The sequence below is a fragment of the Ixodes scapularis genome, unplaced genomic scaffold, assembly GCF_016920785.2.
Source record: "Ixodes scapularis isolate PalLabHiFi unplaced genomic scaffold, ASM1692078v2 PGA_scaffold8__174_contigs__length_109621045, whole genome shotgun sequence".
Taxonomy (NCBI): domain Eukaryota; kingdom Metazoa; phylum Arthropoda; class Arachnida; order Ixodida; family Ixodidae; genus Ixodes; species Ixodes scapularis.
Window position 1 is genome coordinate 49,278,397 of NW_024609883.1, and position 18,638 is coordinate 49,297,034.

The following is an 18,638-nucleotide window of genomic DNA, read 5'->3' on the forward strand; positions in this document are numbered from 1 at the left end:
CTTGCAGAAGTGTTCAACGCGGCGCCATAAACCACGAAACATCACCCATGTAGCCATATCTTGAGCGGATGGCTGTATTTCTGGAAAATACAGTGAAACCTGTTTAGAACGAACCCACATACAGCGAATTATTGTCGATATTGAACTCATAAAAAATTTAAATAAAAATGCACGCAAAAGGGTACTTTCTATAACAAACAATCTATTGGCTATATCGAGCTCCCCCCCCCCCCCTCCGGGAAGGCTTCCAAAAACGCGCAAACATTCGTCTTCTAGCCTGTTCCTTTCACCAAAAACAGGTAGGAAAGAAAGAAAATTCCAAAGGTTCAAGTAGCGGACAAAATTGAGCGAAGAGAAGCGAATCAGAAGGGGGAGAAAGCTAAACAATACTCTGCACGCACGCACAGCAAAAAAAAAACCAAAAAACTTTTCATCCCAAAATCGTTGCCCACGAAAAGAAGCGTTTCAGAAGGGGAGATAAGCTAAAGACAAACTGCACGTACGCAAAAAAAAACAAAAAAAGAAATCTTTCCAGTACGTTGTTACAAGGCGGAAGCGAAGAGATGAGAAAGAAAAAGAAGTTCTCGCCTTACAATGAATTAACGCATCGTGGAAGTTCATTATAAATAGTTTTTGCTCTGTCTAATTGCTATGTCAAACTGATCGCGGCGTTTCCTGCTGTTCGTTATAAACGGGTTTGACTGTAAAGGAGCGGATGAGGGAGAATGTTGATGTCATGTTATCGCAGAAGGGTAGAGGAGGAGGAGAAATGGCCTCGCTCCCTTTCCTCTCCGCGCCCTCTCCGAGTCAAAGCGAAAAGAGGAGGAAATGGGGATCGTGAGGTCACGCGTCTTTTCGGCCTTGTGCGAGCGCGCTCTTCTTTTACAAAAATACGAGGATCCGTTGGAGATACCACTTTATGAGTGATGTTCTGGAATTTGTAGTGATAGGCTGGCTCCAGAATCGATACGCTGCCTCCAGTCTATCGATTCTGCTTTGCCTTCTGAAATTCGATTTTCGGTTCAGCATCTCTTGAAATTTCGGCTTATGGTGCCAGTTACCGAAAACAAGCGAAAGTGAACCCCATTTTTCGATCGAAATTTTCAGGCAATCGGATAACTTGAATGAGATAATGGTGAGTGCTGAAACTTTGGCATCCGGTTCCAGTGGTGTAGGGAGGGGTGTACGCTAGCAGCCATGCTCTTTAAATGGACCGCAAAAATCCCACCACGATTTTGTGCAGTGTTGCCCTCAGGTGGAACATTTTTTATATAAAATTTGCAAAGATCGAACTTGCCTGAGGAAAAAGTAAAAAAAGAAAAAGGCTTAACTCCACTGAAGACGCAGCGAAGTCACTGGTCGTTTTCATAGAAGCTAAGCTTTTTTCGTTTTTTCCTTTTTCCCCAGGTGAGTTCGATCTTCGCAAATTTTATGGAAAAAATGCACCACCTGGTGCGCAACGCCGCACAAAATCGTAGCGCGATAGGTTAAGAAACAAATTTTTGCGGTCGATTTAAATAGCCTGGCCGCGATTTGAGACACCGGGTAAATAAAAAGTTACTTGAGAAAACGAAATTTCTCTATCTATTGTGCACCGAAGTTTAATGTTATCTAAACAAGAAATGACATATTGGGCGCTTGCTGGTTTCATATCAGTGAAAAACACTTGTCAGCAATAATGAGAATATTGTCTTTCTGGCCGACAAGCTACCTATGCAAGCTAACAAAACCAAAACTTAATTTAGAAATCGTCTTGTGCTGCCTCCAGCGGTCACTTGTAACAAACCAAAGTAACCTAAACTTGCCAGGCCTAGTTGACCGGAAAAATTGCGGGAAAAGTTGCGCGGGTATCGGCCTTGTGAAACTTTCGGGTAAGATGCTGTTTTCGGGGTTTCGAAGAAAACGGCACCTCAAAGTCGGCGACTCTGAGGACGAATTAAGTCGAAGAAAGTCATTGTTGCAGTTTTATCACAAGGCTCCGACGGATGACATTTCGCTCGAGGAGTTCGAACAACTGGCCGTCGAAAGACTCAAAGGTAACCAGTCAATCCTGCTGCTCAATCCACCAGCTCGGCTACTAGGGGGGCGATCGTGATACTACAGTGCGTGATACTTCGCGAGCTTTTCTGCTTCCCCCGGGATCTAAAGAAACAAACAAATAATATACGTGGGAGCCGGTTGGTCGAGATAGTTTGCTCTTGGAGAGAAATTTTGGGTCCCTGTGGTAAATCTATCATCGCCCGTTATCGAACATTGCCGCTTAAAGGGGCCCTGCAATCATATGTAAGCGTCTACCTTTTTTTGCGGTTTCCACGTCTCTTGGGGTTCGGGCAAGCCAGCGGGCACGCAGAGAGTAACTAAATATCAGTGCGTCATATTTTAACCGGACGACGCGAAAACCTCCTCCACCTACGGGGGCTACCCGCGGTGCCGAAAGCGCGCAATATGTGACGACATCGTGACGTTTTAGATCCTGGCCTTTTTACTGGTCATAGCCGCTAAAAAGCTTCTTTTTAGTCGAAATACAAAATATAAGTGGCGCGAGCCGTTTCAATTATTTATGAAAGTAGTTTTTGTTCAGTATTTTAGATGAGAAAAGAAACAAATGCAGTTTATAAAGTATGGAAACATGAAATGACTTGTCGACATGTCCGCCACCAAGCGGTGGGAAAGGTGGCGCATACTAGAAAGGGGTAGTGGTATCAGGCACCGATGAGCGACAAGCGTAGAAAGGTCCTGGATGTACGCGGGGCGCTGCAGTTGAGGATCCGACCGGTTCCGAGTGTTTCGAAGGCCTTCGGCGAGCGGCTTTGGCGGTATGGCAGTGCGAAGTGGCTCCCGTTCTGAACCGATCTTTACCCCGTGTTTGTTGTCGTTTGTGGCCAATGAAGTGTCATGCCGAATTAGTGTTCAATCGCGCAGCAAATGCAATGCGAGTCGCCCTGGCTGCCGGCTTCATACACCCTATCCAGAACATGCTTTATTGGCGCCCTCTCGAGCTGTCGACACGGAGTGTGGCAGCCATGAGCGCTCGCTGAGTTCACTACCCTTCCACTAGTTCACGGCCGCTCAAGCAACCAAGGATGTCATGAAGGAGGTTATTTTTTGCTTGTTTTTGTAATTTTAGTTTGCCTATAACTTTTAAGATAAAGTGAAATTCGAGAAAAGTTTCATTAGGTTACTACAATCAGTGCGCTCAGGTTTGGTGCAAATTAAAAACCAGTAAAAAGGTCCTTGCAGGGCCTCTTTAATCAAAGCTAGCGGAAACCTACGGTAACTATACATTTTGACTCTAACGAGATAAATTTAAGAACAATTATTTAGACTAAATTTAAACGCTTAGAGTAAATATCGTGCATGTTTTCTTGCCTATTTACGAGTACTCTGCAAGCAAATTTAATTACTCCACTTCCCCCCCCCCCCCCCCCCCCCCCCCACCACCGTGATCGGGGGGGGGGGGGGGGGGGGGGGGGGAGACAATGTTTTACCCCCTGAAGCCTTGCGAATACCTCGATTATTGTTTAACTTCACTCAACTCTAATCAGGCTGTGCGGTGGAAGCTACTAAAAGTATACCTTTGGCTAGACATTTACCTGGTTATAAATTATTAAAATAGAACAGAAAACAAAAAAAACAGTAACCTTCTAAAATTTGAAATCCTTTCAATTTGAATTTAAAGTTCAATAAAAAAAAAATTGAATGTCAAAATTCAAATTAAATTTGAATTAAAAAAATTAAAACATTAAAAACACCAAGACAATTTCAACCGGTGTGCTGAAACGCTACCAAGCAGCTCTCTCTCTGGATTAAGATGCATCAGTAATATTGATATTGATATTTATTTGAGCTCTCCTGAGCTCAAGTAAACATCAATATCACTGAAAGAATCTGTTTGATAGAATGTCCAGCGCAGCGCGAGGCGCGTGCTCTTTAATTCCTTTTCCTTTACAAGCTGTACATATATACAACGAGACTACAGCGCTATATAAGAGTCTGTGTCTCACATCTTCCCTTTTCTAACAAGGAAGTCGGGTGGCGTAACGTTTTGGTCGAATAACACATCTTCCACTTGTCGTGTGTGTGTGGCTCGTGTCGGTACATGCAGGAACGAACAGAGGTACATTCGGTGTACTTTTTCGACGATGGGTGGTTTCGGCGGTCGCTTCAGGCATCGGGACTAAGTGTGTCCTGTTGCGGCGAACGGGCGTATCGCCAGTGTCCACCCAGTATGATCTCGGCTCCTCAGCTGACCTGTGGACAGTGCCGAACTTCTCGAGGTCCACTACCCAGACGTCCGTGTCGATGTTCAAGTCGGGAAGATTTCGCACCCCATGGCGGGAATCAAACCATAGTTTCTGCTTCTTCCTGCTTTCTTCTTCGTATGCCCTTAGTTTTTCTTTGTCTGGGGACGAGGAAGCAGGCTGTTTGAAGACGTTGAAAGAGTTGTTCTGATTCTTCTACCCATTAGTAACTCCGCAGGTGAGTAACCGTTCTTGAGGGGGCTGGCCCTGTAGGTAAGCAAAGTCTGGTTTGGGTTTCCCGACTTTTTCAGAGATCCCTTGATTATTTTTACAGCAGCTTCTGCTGGACCGTTACTTTGTGAATAGTAGGGACTTGAAGTGATGTGTGTAAACCCATATTCTTTCGCAAAGACTGCGAACGATGAATCGGGTCTTTGGAAAACGGTGGTCCGTTGTCACTGATGACTACATCCGGTATACCGTGTCTTGCAAAAGAGGGACTTGCAGTGTGTGACGACAGCGTTGTCAGTCAAGCTAGTGAGCTTCACTAACTCGGGAAACCTCGAGTAGTAATCTGTGACAATCAGCCACCACGACCCTCCAACAAAGAAAAGGTCCATGCCGACCTTTTGCCATGGTCTTTCCGGAAACTCCGTGGGCTTCAGTGGCATTTTCCTGTTTCCTTTGTGTTGAAGGCAAGTCCGACATGTCTTCACCAAATTATCAATGTCAGCGTCGATCGTTGGCCACCAGACTGCGTTTCTTGCCCTCGCGTGGCATTTATCTATGCCAAACTGGCCTTCGTGCAGAATGCGAAGAGTTGTCCTGGAACTTTTTCGGGATGAAGATTCTGATGCCATGCATAAGGACGTCTTCGACTTCGGTGACATGGTCTTTATGCGGCCAGAACTCCTTTAGGCAAGGCTGCAGATCACGATGACTTGGCCAGCCTTTTTGTGTGAAAGAGCGGAGTTGACGGCAGGACTCATCTTCTTCTTGTTCCCTTTTTAGCCCTTGCAACGAAGGGGGAGCAACTGGCAGCGTTGAAAACAGCTGGTTTATGTAGTCTTCGATCTCTTTTTCCAGCTCGTTGTCTTCGATCTTCCCTTGCAGCGGAGACCTTGACAAAGCGTCAGCGGCAGTGATGTCTTTGCCTGGAATGTACATGATTTCAAAAGCGTACCGCATTAAGCGCATGCGCATCCTCTGCAGTCGAGGTGTCAGGTCGTCAATCGCTTTCGACCCAAACAGCGAGACAAGAGGTTTATGGTCCGTTTCCAGGCAAAACTTAATTCCGCAGACGTAGTCGTGAAACTTCTCGCAGGCCCAGACGAGAGCAAGGCCTTCCTTTTCGATCTGAGCGTAACGGCGTTCAGTTTCGGTTAGTACTTGGGAAGCATAGGCAATGACAGCGTAGCGACCGTCGTCTTGCTGCTGACGTAGGACAGCGCCCAGGCCATACGAGGAGGCATCCGCCGTGACTTTAGTTGGTATCTTCGGGGAGTACATCGCGAGGACTGGATCTGATGAGAGTAGTCTTTTCCAGTTTGAGAATGCTTTTTCCTGCGCGGTCTCCCAGACGAACTCTTGCTTTGATGACAACATGCTTGACAGTGGTTGTAGCAACTCTGCCATGTTAGGTACAAAACGACCTAAGTAGGTGGCCATGCCCATCAACCGTCGGAGTTCAGTCTTGGAGGTTGGCCTCGGCATCTCAGTGACTGCTTTTATCTTGTTCTCGTCAGGTCGAACGTGGTTGTTCTCGATGATGTGCCCCAAGTACTGTATCTTCGTGACGCCAAACTGGCATTTGTCTCTGTTCAGGGTCACGCCTGCGTCTCGAACTCGCTCGAGAGTAGCGCGGAGTCGTTGTTCGTGCTGTTCCTTTGATGATATCCAGAAAAGGATATCGTCCATGTGGCAAGCAACACCTTCAAGACCCTGGAGAATGTCGCTCATGCGCCGTTGGAAGTGTTCCGGGGCAGAGCAGATACCAAATGGTAGGCGATTGAAGCAAAAGCGACCGAAGGGAGTGATGAAAGTGGTCAGCGCTTTACTCTTCTCGCTTAAAGGAATCTGCCAAAATCCTGACGTGGCATCCATTTTTGAGAACCAGGTGGCTCCTTGCAGCGTCCCAAGGGTGTGTTCCACCGCCGGAATGGGATGCCATTCACGTAGGACGAACTTATTGAGCTCTGTGTAGTCTACACAGATCCTCAGTGCTCCTGACGGTTTGGGTACCACCACCATTGGAGCACACCAAGAGGTGGGTTCTGTTACGGGGTTGATGACGCCGATTTCTTGCATCCGTAGAAGCTCCTCTTTTGTCTTCTCATACAGAGGTAGAGGCACCCGACGAGGAGACGTGAGAGCATGTGGAGTGGCGTCAGGTTGAAGCAGTATGTCACACTCCTGTTGTAACTTGCCAAGACCTTGGAAGACCTCAGGGAAGTCTTTGTCGACGTTCAACACCGAAACAGAGTTGAGGGAGCTGAACAGTCCCAAGCGATTGATGGCTGGCTTGCCAAGAAGAGCGGTGCGGAGTAGCGGAAGGATGTAAACGTCTTCGACGCTTTCTCGGCCGTTCAACTTGAAATGGAGTTTGGCCACACCCGAGATGCAAAGAGCTTTTCCATCAGGTCCCTGAAGACGACGCGTTGTGGGGTTTAGAGGGATATGCTTGAAATGCTGATGGTACTGTCGTTCAGGAATGACAGTCTCGTCTGCCCCCGTGTCGATCTTGAAGATCAGTATTTTCGCTTCTACTTGCGGAGCGACTTCCCAGGTTGACGAGGCAGTTTCACCCACCAAACCAAGGAATCCTGGCTCTTTTTCGATTGTCTGCAGCATTTGCACCGACCGGCAAACAGTCGCATAGTGGCCTTTCTTTCTGCACTTTTGGCACGTGCCACTCTTTGCTGGACAGAGAGCTCGCGCGTGCCGCTCTTTACTGCACCAGCCACATGAGCGGGCTTGATTTTTCTTGCCGCTGCCTTTTGTCGGTTGATGCTGAGTCTTAGACGGTGGCTTGGCGTCGGAGTCGTGTTTAGCAGACTTGTTCTTTCTCACGTGTAGTGCATCCACGGCTGCAGTTTCTTTGGGATGGCCTTGACGGAGTTCTGCCTGTTGCAGCTGAACAGACTCGTTCTGACGCGCAACGGTGAGTGCCTTCAACAGATTGAGGTCGGGGTCTAACTGAAGAGTTTGCGACACCTTGTGATTCTTGAGGCCTACGACTAGCCTGTCTCGGATCAGTTCCTCGCGGAGTTCTCCGAAGTTGCAGGTGTCCGCTAGGGCATGGAGAGCTGTAGCAAAATCTTCGACGGACTCACCGTCCAGCTGGACTCTGGTGTTGAATTTCGCCCGTTCGAAGATGACGTTTCTTCGAGGAATGAAGTAGTTGTCATAGCTCTTGAGCACCACGTCGAAGTTTTTCTGCTCATCGGACGTCAACTTGAATGTGTTGAAAATGTCCTCTGCCTGGGGGCCCATGAGGTACACCAGCGTGTCGACTTGACTCTCCCTTGGATGGTCGCAGAGTCCCGAAGCAGCGCGGTAGCGCAGGAACCGCTTCTTCCATTGAGGCCAGTCTGACGGCGATGAAATCGTGAATGGGTCAGGCGGCGTAATCTGGAACGAAGTCACGTTCGCTGGCATTTGGCTTGGACGTTCCATCCGGTTACGGGGAGTCAGGTCTGTCGGCAGATGAAGAGCATAGGTCCGTAGTGAAGGCCGTAGAGGTTAAAGCCAGGTTAAGGCTTCAGGGCAAGGGCCCTTAGGGTGTGCTGACGTGTCGTTCGGGAGGAGAGCAGTGGTCAGCACATCCCACTTCTGACACCATGTTTGATAAAATGTCCAGCGCGATGCGCGAGGCGCATGCTCTTTAATTCCTTTTCCTTTACAAGCTGTACATATATACAACGAGACTACAGCGCTATATAAGAGTCTGTGTCTCACAGAATTCTTGAGCTTTGAAATGCAACAATTGCACTGGGCGATTGAAGACACCAGGCACTTCAAAAAATATGACACTGGGCACTTGGAACACGATGACAAGGACATCAACAGTCGCTTGTGGTCAAGGGGCAAAGCTGGCCTTGACATGTTGTATTTTTCAATTTTAGGTGGTTCGAGTTTTTTCTGTTCATTTAAGCTACATACTTTTTAAACCAGTCGTGCGTCTACCGTAGTCTTACGACTATGCATGTTTAAAGGGGCCCTGCAATGCATTTTTTACTAATTTTTAATTTGCACCGAACCTGAGCGCACTGAACATAGTAACTTAGTGAAACTTTTCTTTTCTCGAAATTCCCTTTATTTTAAAAGTTATAGGCAAATTAAAATGACAAAAACAAGCAAAAAAATTACCTCCCTTATGACGCCCTTGGTTGCTTGAGAGTGGCCGTGAACTAGAAGAGGGGTAGTGAGCTTATCGAGCGCTCACGGCTGCCGCACTCCGAGTCGACGGCGCGAGAGGGCGCCATTGAAGCATGTTCTGGATAGGCTGTATGCAGCGGGCAGCCAGAGCGGCTCTCATTGCATTTGCCGCGCGATTAAATACCAATTCGGTATGACACTTCATTGGCCACAAACGACAGCAAACACGGGGTAAAGATCAGTTTGGAATGGGAGCTACTTTGCGCTGCCATACCGCGAAACGGCTAAACCGCAAGACAAAGCTTCTCGCCGAATGCCTTCGGAATGCTCGGAGCCGCTCGGATCCTCCTGCCCAAATGACCGCAGCGCCGCCGCGTACATCCGTGACCTTTCCGTGTCGGCGCCTGATCCCACTACTCCTTTCTAGTATGCGCCGCCTTTTCCACCGCTTGGCGGCGGGTATGCCGACGGGTCATTTCTTGTTTTCGTACTTTATGAACTGCATTCGTTTCTTTTTTGATCTAAAATACTGAACAAAAACAACTTTTATATAAAATATGAAACGGTTCGCGCCACTTATATTTTGTATTTCGACTAAAAAGAAGCTTTTAGCGGCTCTGACCAGTAGTAAGCCTAGGACCAAAGACGTCACATTTTGCGCGCTTTCGGTACCGCGGGTCGCCCTCGTCGGTGGAGGAGGTTTCCGCGTCGTCCGGTTAAAATATGACGCACTGATATTTAGTTACTCTCTCCTTGCCCGCTGGATTGCCTGAACCCCAAGAGACGTGGAAACCGCAAAAAAGGTGGACGCTTAAATATGATTGCAGGGCCCCTTTAAAAGCTGGTACTTTACCTGGTGCGCAGTATACGAGGAGAAGTTTTTTTCAAGATTGTGCCCATACAACGAGGCGGGACAAATTTTTGTGAATGACAGATTATGTTAAAGGTGCCCCAAAGAGGTTTTTGAGATCGCCTAGAAATGGCGATAACTCATCCTGCTGGCTCTAAGTATCCTAGAAATCTCTAAATCATGACATTACGCAGCTGATTTCTCTCTTAAAAGGGCAATCAAAGATCGCAACACACCGAGGTCATCTTTGCCAATGGAAGGAGCATGTTCTGAAACCAGGACCACTGTATCCAGTAGCAAGCCAAGGATCCTCGCGCCTCCGTCCGCTGGAACTGCAGAGTGATATCTCAAATGCGCGTGGCTCGTTGCCTATACAGCCCGGACTACGATTCAACCCAGCGAGCACACGCTTGAGAGCTGACGACCAAACACATCACGGCCGCAAAAGACAAAAAAAAAAAGAAAAGAACATTGTGTGTTGTTTTTGAGTCGATTATTGCAGTATTATGTTCCCGCCCCATAACCAATTAACATTTTTCGACTACTCTTATTTGCTTTTATCATCTACAAAAGCATACACATTTTCTAATAACAGCGTTTGCGCAGTCTCAACGCAGTGTTGCATTTTCATTGGTCACATGTCGTCATGGCTGCTGGAACACTGCCCCTCTTATTGCCGGGGATGATCTCGGTGTGTTCAATCTTTGATTGCCTTTTTAGTAGGGAAATCAGCCGTACATCTTATGATTTACGGATTTCTAGAATGATTAGAGCCCGCAGAGTGATTTATCGCCATATTTAGGCGATCTCAGAAACCTAATCAGGGCACCTTTCAGAATGATTCCTGTATGATACAAGCCTATTTTTGTGCACTAATAGAGAGATAGCATTTTTCAAGGTCTGCTGCACAAGAGGATGTGGACTGCTTACGGGGTGCAGTCTGTCTAAGGCAATGGTTCTCGACCAACTGTTGTTTCAGGGACCCTTTCTGAATCGGCAAAAGCGATGGCAGGGGACCGCACCCATCGGGGAAAAGGGCGTACACTAACGATTATGACGACAAAAGGGTGAATAAACGAAACGAAATGCGTGCAAACCAACTTTGAAGCTCTGAAACATAGAGTAATCAGCCCTGCTTGCTTGACACGCACGTAAAACAACCAGTACTGAGTAAAAAAAGAAACTGATTGCTCGACTTGCTCGATGGTTGAGCCAATATTGGCCTCTGTGACTATGCACCGGGTGTATACGATTGCCCGGAAAATGCAGTGTCTTCTTGCCACATGATTGTGCTCCCACCCATACCCCTATGCAGAGAGAGGAGGGTCAGGTGACGCAAGGGAGGTGGTTGATTGGTCAGACGATGCTTGTAGCTTCCACCGCACTGCCAGCGTAGGGTTGAATGGAGTATAATATAGAATATTGATATTATTATTATTATTCTTACTAAAATAATAATATTAATGAAGACTCCAACCTACTATGTCCCCAATACTTCCAATCAGCTATCAGAACCTGCATTTTTTTTCTCGATTCTTGGACGAAAGTGAAAAAATGGCCCCTTTCTCATATGTTGGATTCAGTGTAGCTGATTTCTCTTTCAAATTTTATTTTGTGTTGAATCTGCCTTGGATTTAGTTTTAAGTGCAGGCGTGTTTATCCCGTGTGAATTTTTTTTCTACTTTGTTTTTTGGTGATTTTGCGGGTCCCTGTACCACAAGCCAATATAGGCTTTGATGGGCTTGTCGACACCGCCGTGCACCACGACATTGGCAGTAAAATATTAATATTCGCAGTATTAATATTACTATATTCCACTAACCTGCCTAAGTTCCTGTGCAGCCCCATGTTGCATGTTAAAGGCAAGCTGCCCGTGGCACCGACGCTGGCACTAGTGGTGGCACCCTGTGTGTAGCCTAGTTCTGTGCTCTTTTCCAGCATGACTAGGCAAAGAACAAAAGCTGGGGTCCGCGTGAGCCAACCGGAGCAAAACGTGTGGCAGCTTTCCTCAGCGGGAGTCCACTCTAGCAGTATGTTGCCATGTGCCTTATTCCGGTGCCTCTGATTGGCTCGTGCAGGTCGGAGCGCTTGTCCTTTACCTCACTGGGCACGTCCAGCATTCAAAGTACTAGTTTGACGATAGAACACTGCGACCAACAGCCAGTGGTCAAGGCAAATATGAAGATGTCTGGGAAGATGTCTGGGCCGTTTGATACTCTAACCCAGTGGTTTGTCCGCGGGCCCTTTGGGGTCCGCGAAGCCCTGCCTCATCAGTCAAGCCCGGCAGTAAAAGTTGTCTTTTCTCAGGTCGAGAAGAAATATGTTTCAGTTTTCGGGCGAGTTTTCTCGTGTGTATGCCAATAAGACAGGTCTATTTTAAGCTATACCTTAGTTATATCCATGTGTTCACTAATTATTATAATTAACATATACATTTCCCCTCACCACGAACGGGGTCCTCCATCATCTCCGCCAATCCACAAGGGGTCCGCGAAACATCGATGGTTGAGAACCACTGTTCTAACCCCTTAACCACAAATGCAGTCTGAATCTAGCAACAGCTGATGCCACTATCCGAATACTGCCTGCTCAAGCCAACGAATCATAAAAGCCAGCTTAGTTTTGTTTTAACTTTTTAGTGTGTGAAAAATTGCTTTCTTGTCTGTCGGTAGATGTACCGACGTGTGTTGATTCTGAAGCTTTCAACAACTGTCAGTCGGGTGTCCATCAGGGTTTGCAACACCTTCCTTTTTTACAGTTCTGCGTGCGTTTGAGATCGCTGCAGCCAAGTTCAACAAGTTTTCACAGGAGTACCGCGATTCCGTGGTTGCTGACCTGCGCAGGCAGAAACTACACGCCTACGTTGGCCATGTGAGTTTATACTTTACTCTTTTTTCTTTCCGTTCAATATTTTCTGTTCACCCTTTAGGGTGAACAGGAAGATATTAGACATTTTTTTCTTACAACAGCTTATATTTTTTGCTGACTTTTTGCAGTGCGATTGTTAATAGCCAGAATAAAATGTAATATGATATTAATGGGCCTCTATCGAGCACCACCCATACTAATAGCATTAAAGGGGTCTCAACCTTTTTCGAAATTCTAAGTTATATCTATTTGGAATCCTTGTCATTGTTTATACAGCCCACATCCGTTTGTTCAATCGTCCCGATTCATTTATTAGGGTAAAAAAATATAATTTCGGTTTCCCATGAAGCTTCCATCTCAGTTCCACAAATACGTCACGATAGGTAACCAATGGGGAATTTTTGTTCTCGGCAGAAGATGGCAACACAGACTGGACTTGATGGGCGAAGCCAGAGCGTCGGACATCGCCCTAATGGCGGCGCCAAAATGACGTCACACACGCGCGTCGAAGGATGACGTCTGAAATTATGCTCAGATATTTGTAAGATAATCAACATCATTGAGATCTAGCGTCGTCTGTTACACCGCAGACGGCTTTTTGGTTTCAAGCTACACGCCGACACCGCATGTTTGTGCTACCGTACGTTGTGCTACAGGGGTTAGTTTGAGGGAATTGTTTGCAACTTCAATCGATTGAACCACGTCCCGATACGATCGTCAAATGACAAGCCACGAATATGTTTTTGCTTCGACCAGAAAATTGCTGATCCGCTCGCAGAAAAAGGACGAGAAGGCTGGAAATATAAATGGAATGAATCGCCTTTGCATACTCAAGTTTCTGCTGAGAAACTTGCCACCGTAAAGTTTGTTTTAGGGAAAATACATCATCCTCTAAATATTACACCCGCGAAAATATACGGCCCCAAATGTGCGGAAAAACGGGAGGCTGCGCACGCACGTCGCTCCTTGCTAGTGACTTCGGCGAAGTTCTGGTTTTGAATCCTCTGGGAATATAATTTTTTATTGCTTCACTTCATGTTGAATTATAATTATAATCCACAACGAGGTTCCAGAACTGTGATCCACAAGGAATGCGAGCCGCGGTGGGATGAGCAGCATGGGTATAATGGCTACCAAACGACGGAAGACCCGGCCATGTTTGAAATCGAAACTGTATCCCAGTCACATGATGTAGTGGCGTCCAACTAATACAAGAATGCAAATAAATCGCTAATAAATAAAAATGAATAAATAATTAGTGACCTTTTGTTAATTAAGTATCTAATGAGCACTTTACACTTCTGTCCTTACGTCTGCCGCCATAGACAACGTAATCGCGACCGAATCGTGTCTTTATTTCAAGTTCTGTTTTTTTTTTTCTTTTTTAAATACTGTCACTTTTATATGAAGCACCCGGTATATAGGCGGGGACACTGTGCATGTTGCAGCTGCCAGATAAAGTCCTATCTTCGCCTTAGTTACAAGCAGCTGCATCGGATGGCTCCTCGATGTGCAGCTAAATGGCAGTCTACTGTTGGCCCGGTTTTCATGCTTCGCTACGGGAGACATGCTTGCTTTTAAAGTCGTCTTAGTGCACAATATCCTGTGGAACTTGGCATTTGTACTATGTGTGTTGCTTACGGTGAATTCCACTGGTTGATCCAGAGCAGTACACGTAGCAGAGCGCGTTGAAAACTACAGAATACACAGAAAGAATAAAACACATGAAGGACGAACACAGACGCACACAGTTCTTTGAAAGAACTGTGTGCGTCTGTGTTCGTCCTTCATGTGTCTTATTCTTTCTGTGTATTCTGATCCAGAACACTTTCAAAATCTGCGAGGGAGGCAAAAATTCATTCTGTGGAGACGCACTCGAAATCAAAACAGCGGAAGATGGGCTCGCATTTTCGGAGCGACTTGCCGGAGACAGTCTGTTGTTCAAAATGGCCGCTGCTCGAGCATGACGAGCCGACTGAGTTTTCTGACGACCAGTCGCTACTGTCATTGTTTAGCTCTGAAACAACACACGACAGAGGTCGGGCGCATTTTCAGTACAACGGAGTCCATGTCACAAATAGCAAGAAAGACGTTCGCCGCCGTCTTGTACCTTTCGGCTGCCTGGAGCGGCGGGGCGCACACAGCGATAGCCACTGGTGGAGCTTAGGTTGCTGGTGAGACTTAATGAACACAAAAAGCTAGCAAGCCATCACTTGCACGGTCATTGCCTAGTCTGTTTTTGCTTAATTGCGCGAGACAACGCCGGCAGCTTGCAGTGTAAAAGGTAAACAATCGGTTGTGGCAAAATGAACATGCCTAACGTTGAATCTGTTTCCTTTGGATATTCTGTCATTCCTTTACTTATTCTTCCTCTGAGGATCACAGACGTCAGCGCTTACGATTTGCCACACTCCAGTCCCGCTTTGATCTACGCGAGGTAGAAGCATTTGAGCTGGTCACAATCTCACGTAAACAGTCCGAACAGATCCAACTCGACGATCCAATCAGTTCAGTGACCTCGCTGCGCGTGTGAGTGAATGGAAATGATGTAGCACGGTTTGTAATGACACTTAAAACTTTTTTTAGTTTTGAAACCAATTGTTGCAGGAAATGTTGGAGGCATATAAAATATACTTAAGCCATATTTAACAGATTTATACCCTTTATTGGATGCCTCAGTGATACTTCTACCAGGAAAAGGAGAAAAGACAGAGATTGGGTGCATTACACGCTAATGAATGAATAAGCAGAATGGCACATTTTTGTACTTTCAACACAGACAAACTTTGTGTTGAAGGTCGAAAGATGTTTTGCTGCGTTCGTCCCCGTGTTTATTCTTTCAGTAACACGCAATTCCACCAACGTGCTCACCTTCTAAACTTGACTGCGTGCATGTGGAGACATGGCTTCCACAACATAGCAAGTTGTTTAAAAAGTACATGTGAAATAAACCTCACAGACCCATTTTACACAACTTCCAGGGCAATATTTAAATTAAAGAAAACTTGTTTGACTAAAATACTACACGGGGTAGCAGGGAAAATGCCTCATATCTTCAGAAACACAATTTCAGAAATGAAATATTTTAACAATTTTTTTTGCCTCAGGGCTGCCCAGATAATGTACAATAACCCGCCCTAGTCAATTTTGGCTATATGTTTTTTTTTTGTCCTCCGAAATTCAGGTACCCGAAGACAGTGCCGGTGCCGCCATTTTGCGCAAGGATAACATTTCTCATTTCATCCTGTTGCTGGCCTTCTGCCAAACGTGAGTGGATTCTCATTTCTTGTTTTGCTCGTTGAAGCGAAAAATCTCCCACAAGTCCTTTTAAATAACAAAGGCTGCTGGCCCTTGTGAAAAAGAAAAAAAGAGAACAGTAAACCAGACGACACATTTTTTTAGTTGTCTAATTGCTAATTGTCTAATTCTAGAGGCTAGCTTTTCACTTTAGCCAGGTTAATAAGTGCACCCAAGTGTACCTTCACTTTTAATTGTACCTTCACAAAAAATTCCCATGTGCACTGTCAGGAAACTAGTATGCACAGTCTGCTCAATCGAGGAAAGTGTAAAGCGAGTCAACCTGTAGTTTGATGAAATCTAACTCGTTCCACAGAATCTGCCATTTTTTTCGTAAATCAGGTGTTCGAGGAGACAGATGTGAAAGTTTAGTTTGATCTTTGCAAAAAAGGGATTTGAGTTTTGTGAGTGTCTTTTGAGGCTTCAGGCAACTTTAGCTGCCTTCAGAATGGGAGCGTTAACGTTTCACTTTGTTGTGTTTGCACGTTTCATCAGCCAGGATCTTCGTCGCTGGTTCATCAGCATGGAGATCGATCTGTTTCGCTTTCGACTTCAAAACGAAAGCCAGGCGGGACTCCAGGATTTCTTCAGAGACTCCAAAATGGACTTCAAAGCCGTAAGGGTTTTGGCTTTTCAATGTAGAGTGAATTTTTCTTAACGAAAGCGAAGTTAAGACTTGTGTTGCCGCTGAACTGTGCTTTCACCTGCTAAATTCGGCGGGCCCATGTTCAGCTAAGGTTGGGGGCTGGCGTCCTGCCAACTGTAGTGGGACACCGCAATGAGTTACCTAGCTGGTTCCGCTAGGGGTCACGCGGTCATGTGACCGCATGATGTGTGTCATGCCACACCAGGCCGTGACGTCATGGACCGAAGTTGTGGTGTCGCGCAACGTTACGATGGTCTATGGCAGGGGTGGCCAGGCTGACCCGGCCTAAGAGCCGCAAACGAAACCACGAAACTTCTAAGAGCCGCGCGGGGGGGGGGGGTAGGGCAAATTTAAATTTTGTTCGGAGTCTGACTGTACGTATGAGTGCACAAGGCTGTACGACAGTACGTATGGGGGTACAAGGCTGCCAAACCGCGAGCCGTACTTTATTCTGCCTGAAATCCCTTCTTTTTTTCCTGGGGAAACGCGGAAAGGAGCCGGGGGGGGGGGGGGGGGGGGGGGGGGGGGGGGGTCCACTTATGGGGGATCCGCGAGCCGCACTTGGACCACCAAAGAGCCGCATGCCTCGCGAGCCGCGGTTTGGCCACCCCTGGTCTATGGCATTTTTAGGTTAGTAACGTTGGGCGTCAAGTTGTGGTCTAACACGAGGGCACGTGACACTTTGGCTTCACACCAAGACGCCGCACTGTCACGATGCCCTGTTTTGTAAGTATGATGCTACTGCGTTCGGCATATGGGACGTTCGGAAGGGTGCATCAAAGGAGCAGCTTAATGTTTTTACGAACGTTCTGCACTAAACGACTTCCAACGACTCGGCGTGTTTGCTAAGCTGCGCCTCTTCCTTTGAATGTATGCCACATGCCAAGCGGCTTCTTGAATCAACCTCTTTAGGAAGAGGTGGTGCCCCCTGTCAGGGACTTGTTTCGAGGATTTTCTGGTAGGAAACTCTAGGAAAGAGAAGGTGCCGTTAGAAAGGGGAGGGGAGGAGCGTCTTTATAATATACAAACTTGGGGCCAGGACATAAGCCACAGTGGGCACAAAGGCATTGCTACGAGAGCTCACTCTAGGTCCCCGTAGCCTCCCGAAGCCAACAAGATCTAGCCGATCTATAGTCCATTTCACTTTAAGTCTGCCTGCAGCTGACTTTACGATCCGATGAAGCCAATCAAGCAACGCTAAAAGTGCATTATCACGTTACTCTCTTTTTTTTTTTTTGTGGCCATATTGCTGTTGGTTAAACCATTCACTGTGCGTTTAGAGCCCTGCACGGATAACAGTTTGGTCATTTGAATCCGCAGACTTTATCCGCACCCGAACCACATCCACATGTGCATTCGAGATGCACCTGCAAAAATTGAATCGCATCAAACACGCAATTTGTGTATTCATTTTACATCATAAAACCAAACATAAATGGAGAAAAAAAAGCCTCTGGATGGTACATTGTGTAAGCCATTGGCTTATCTTTGTAGTCTAATCTCATTAATTCAAACTCGAGGGGGCCGAAAATTTGTTTGAATAAAGCAAAGTTTGAATTATCAGGTCTTTCCTCCCATGGAGATGCATAGGATGGAACCTGCATGTTAGTTTGAATTAAAGGGGCACTGACACCCCAAAGGTCGTATTTATTTTTATTGTCTAAAACGATGCAAGTTGTAGTCATAGACACGCAAAAAAAAACGCATCGCAAAAAAAAATTTTCCCGCGCGCGCGCGCGCCTTTTTATTTTTGGCGTTTGATTTTCCCGCCTCTCGCCTCCTCGCTTCTTTTGATCGGTGACGTCAAAAATCAGGAAATTTAGAAGCTTTGTAGGCGACATCTCTATAACATTTAATTACGGCAATCTTAAAACATGTTTTTTAACGCAATTGCGAACGCACTACGGCCCTTCTTTTTGAAATACCAAAAATCGGGAGTTCGTTGTGGTGCCGTCTCCTGGATTTGTATCCTCCAACGGAAAACAGGCGACACCGCTCAAAACCGGTCCGCCGCAACGCCGGCGCGAGCCGGCGCTCGCTCCTATCCTCCTCGCTTTGGGTCGCCATGGCAACAACAGGGAGTGGTGACAGGAAAGTGGACTCTCAGGTCTCCTCAATTTTTGACGTCAAGGCACCGGCGCCGATCGCGCGGGAACTTCGAATTCGGCATTTGGAAATTGTTTTTTTACTTCGCGAATACTGAATTCCCAAATCTCAAATTTTAGGGTAATGTCCCGGCATCGTTTTCAATCGTTTCGGATAATAAAAAAAAATATGATTTTGATGTGTCAGTGCCCCTTTAAGAGAGTTTGAATTACTGAGAGTCGACTCTACAAACAACTGTTAGTAGAGTCAGAAC

At 46.4% G+C, this 18,638-nt stretch overlaps 1 protein-coding gene across 1 annotated transcript in view; it reads left to right on the forward strand.

Moving 5' to 3' along the window:
- Positions 1 to 1,825: 1,825 nt before the first annotated feature.
- Positions 1,826 to 18,638, forward strand: part of LOC115329990 (DNA primase large subunit) — a 35,538-nt gene continuing 18,725 nt past the window's right edge. Inside the window, exons 1-4 of the mRNA XM_029991703.4 lie at positions 1,826 to 2,036; positions 12,227 to 12,339; positions 15,521 to 15,603; positions 16,129 to 16,249. Coding sequence (XP_029847563.2) covers positions 1,877 to 2,036; positions 12,227 to 12,339; positions 15,521 to 15,603; positions 16,129 to 16,249 — 477 coding nt within the window. The 5' untranslated portion in view covers positions 1,826 to 1,876. The remainder of the gene's footprint in view (positions 2,037 to 12,226; positions 12,340 to 15,520; positions 15,604 to 16,128; positions 16,250 to 18,638) is intronic.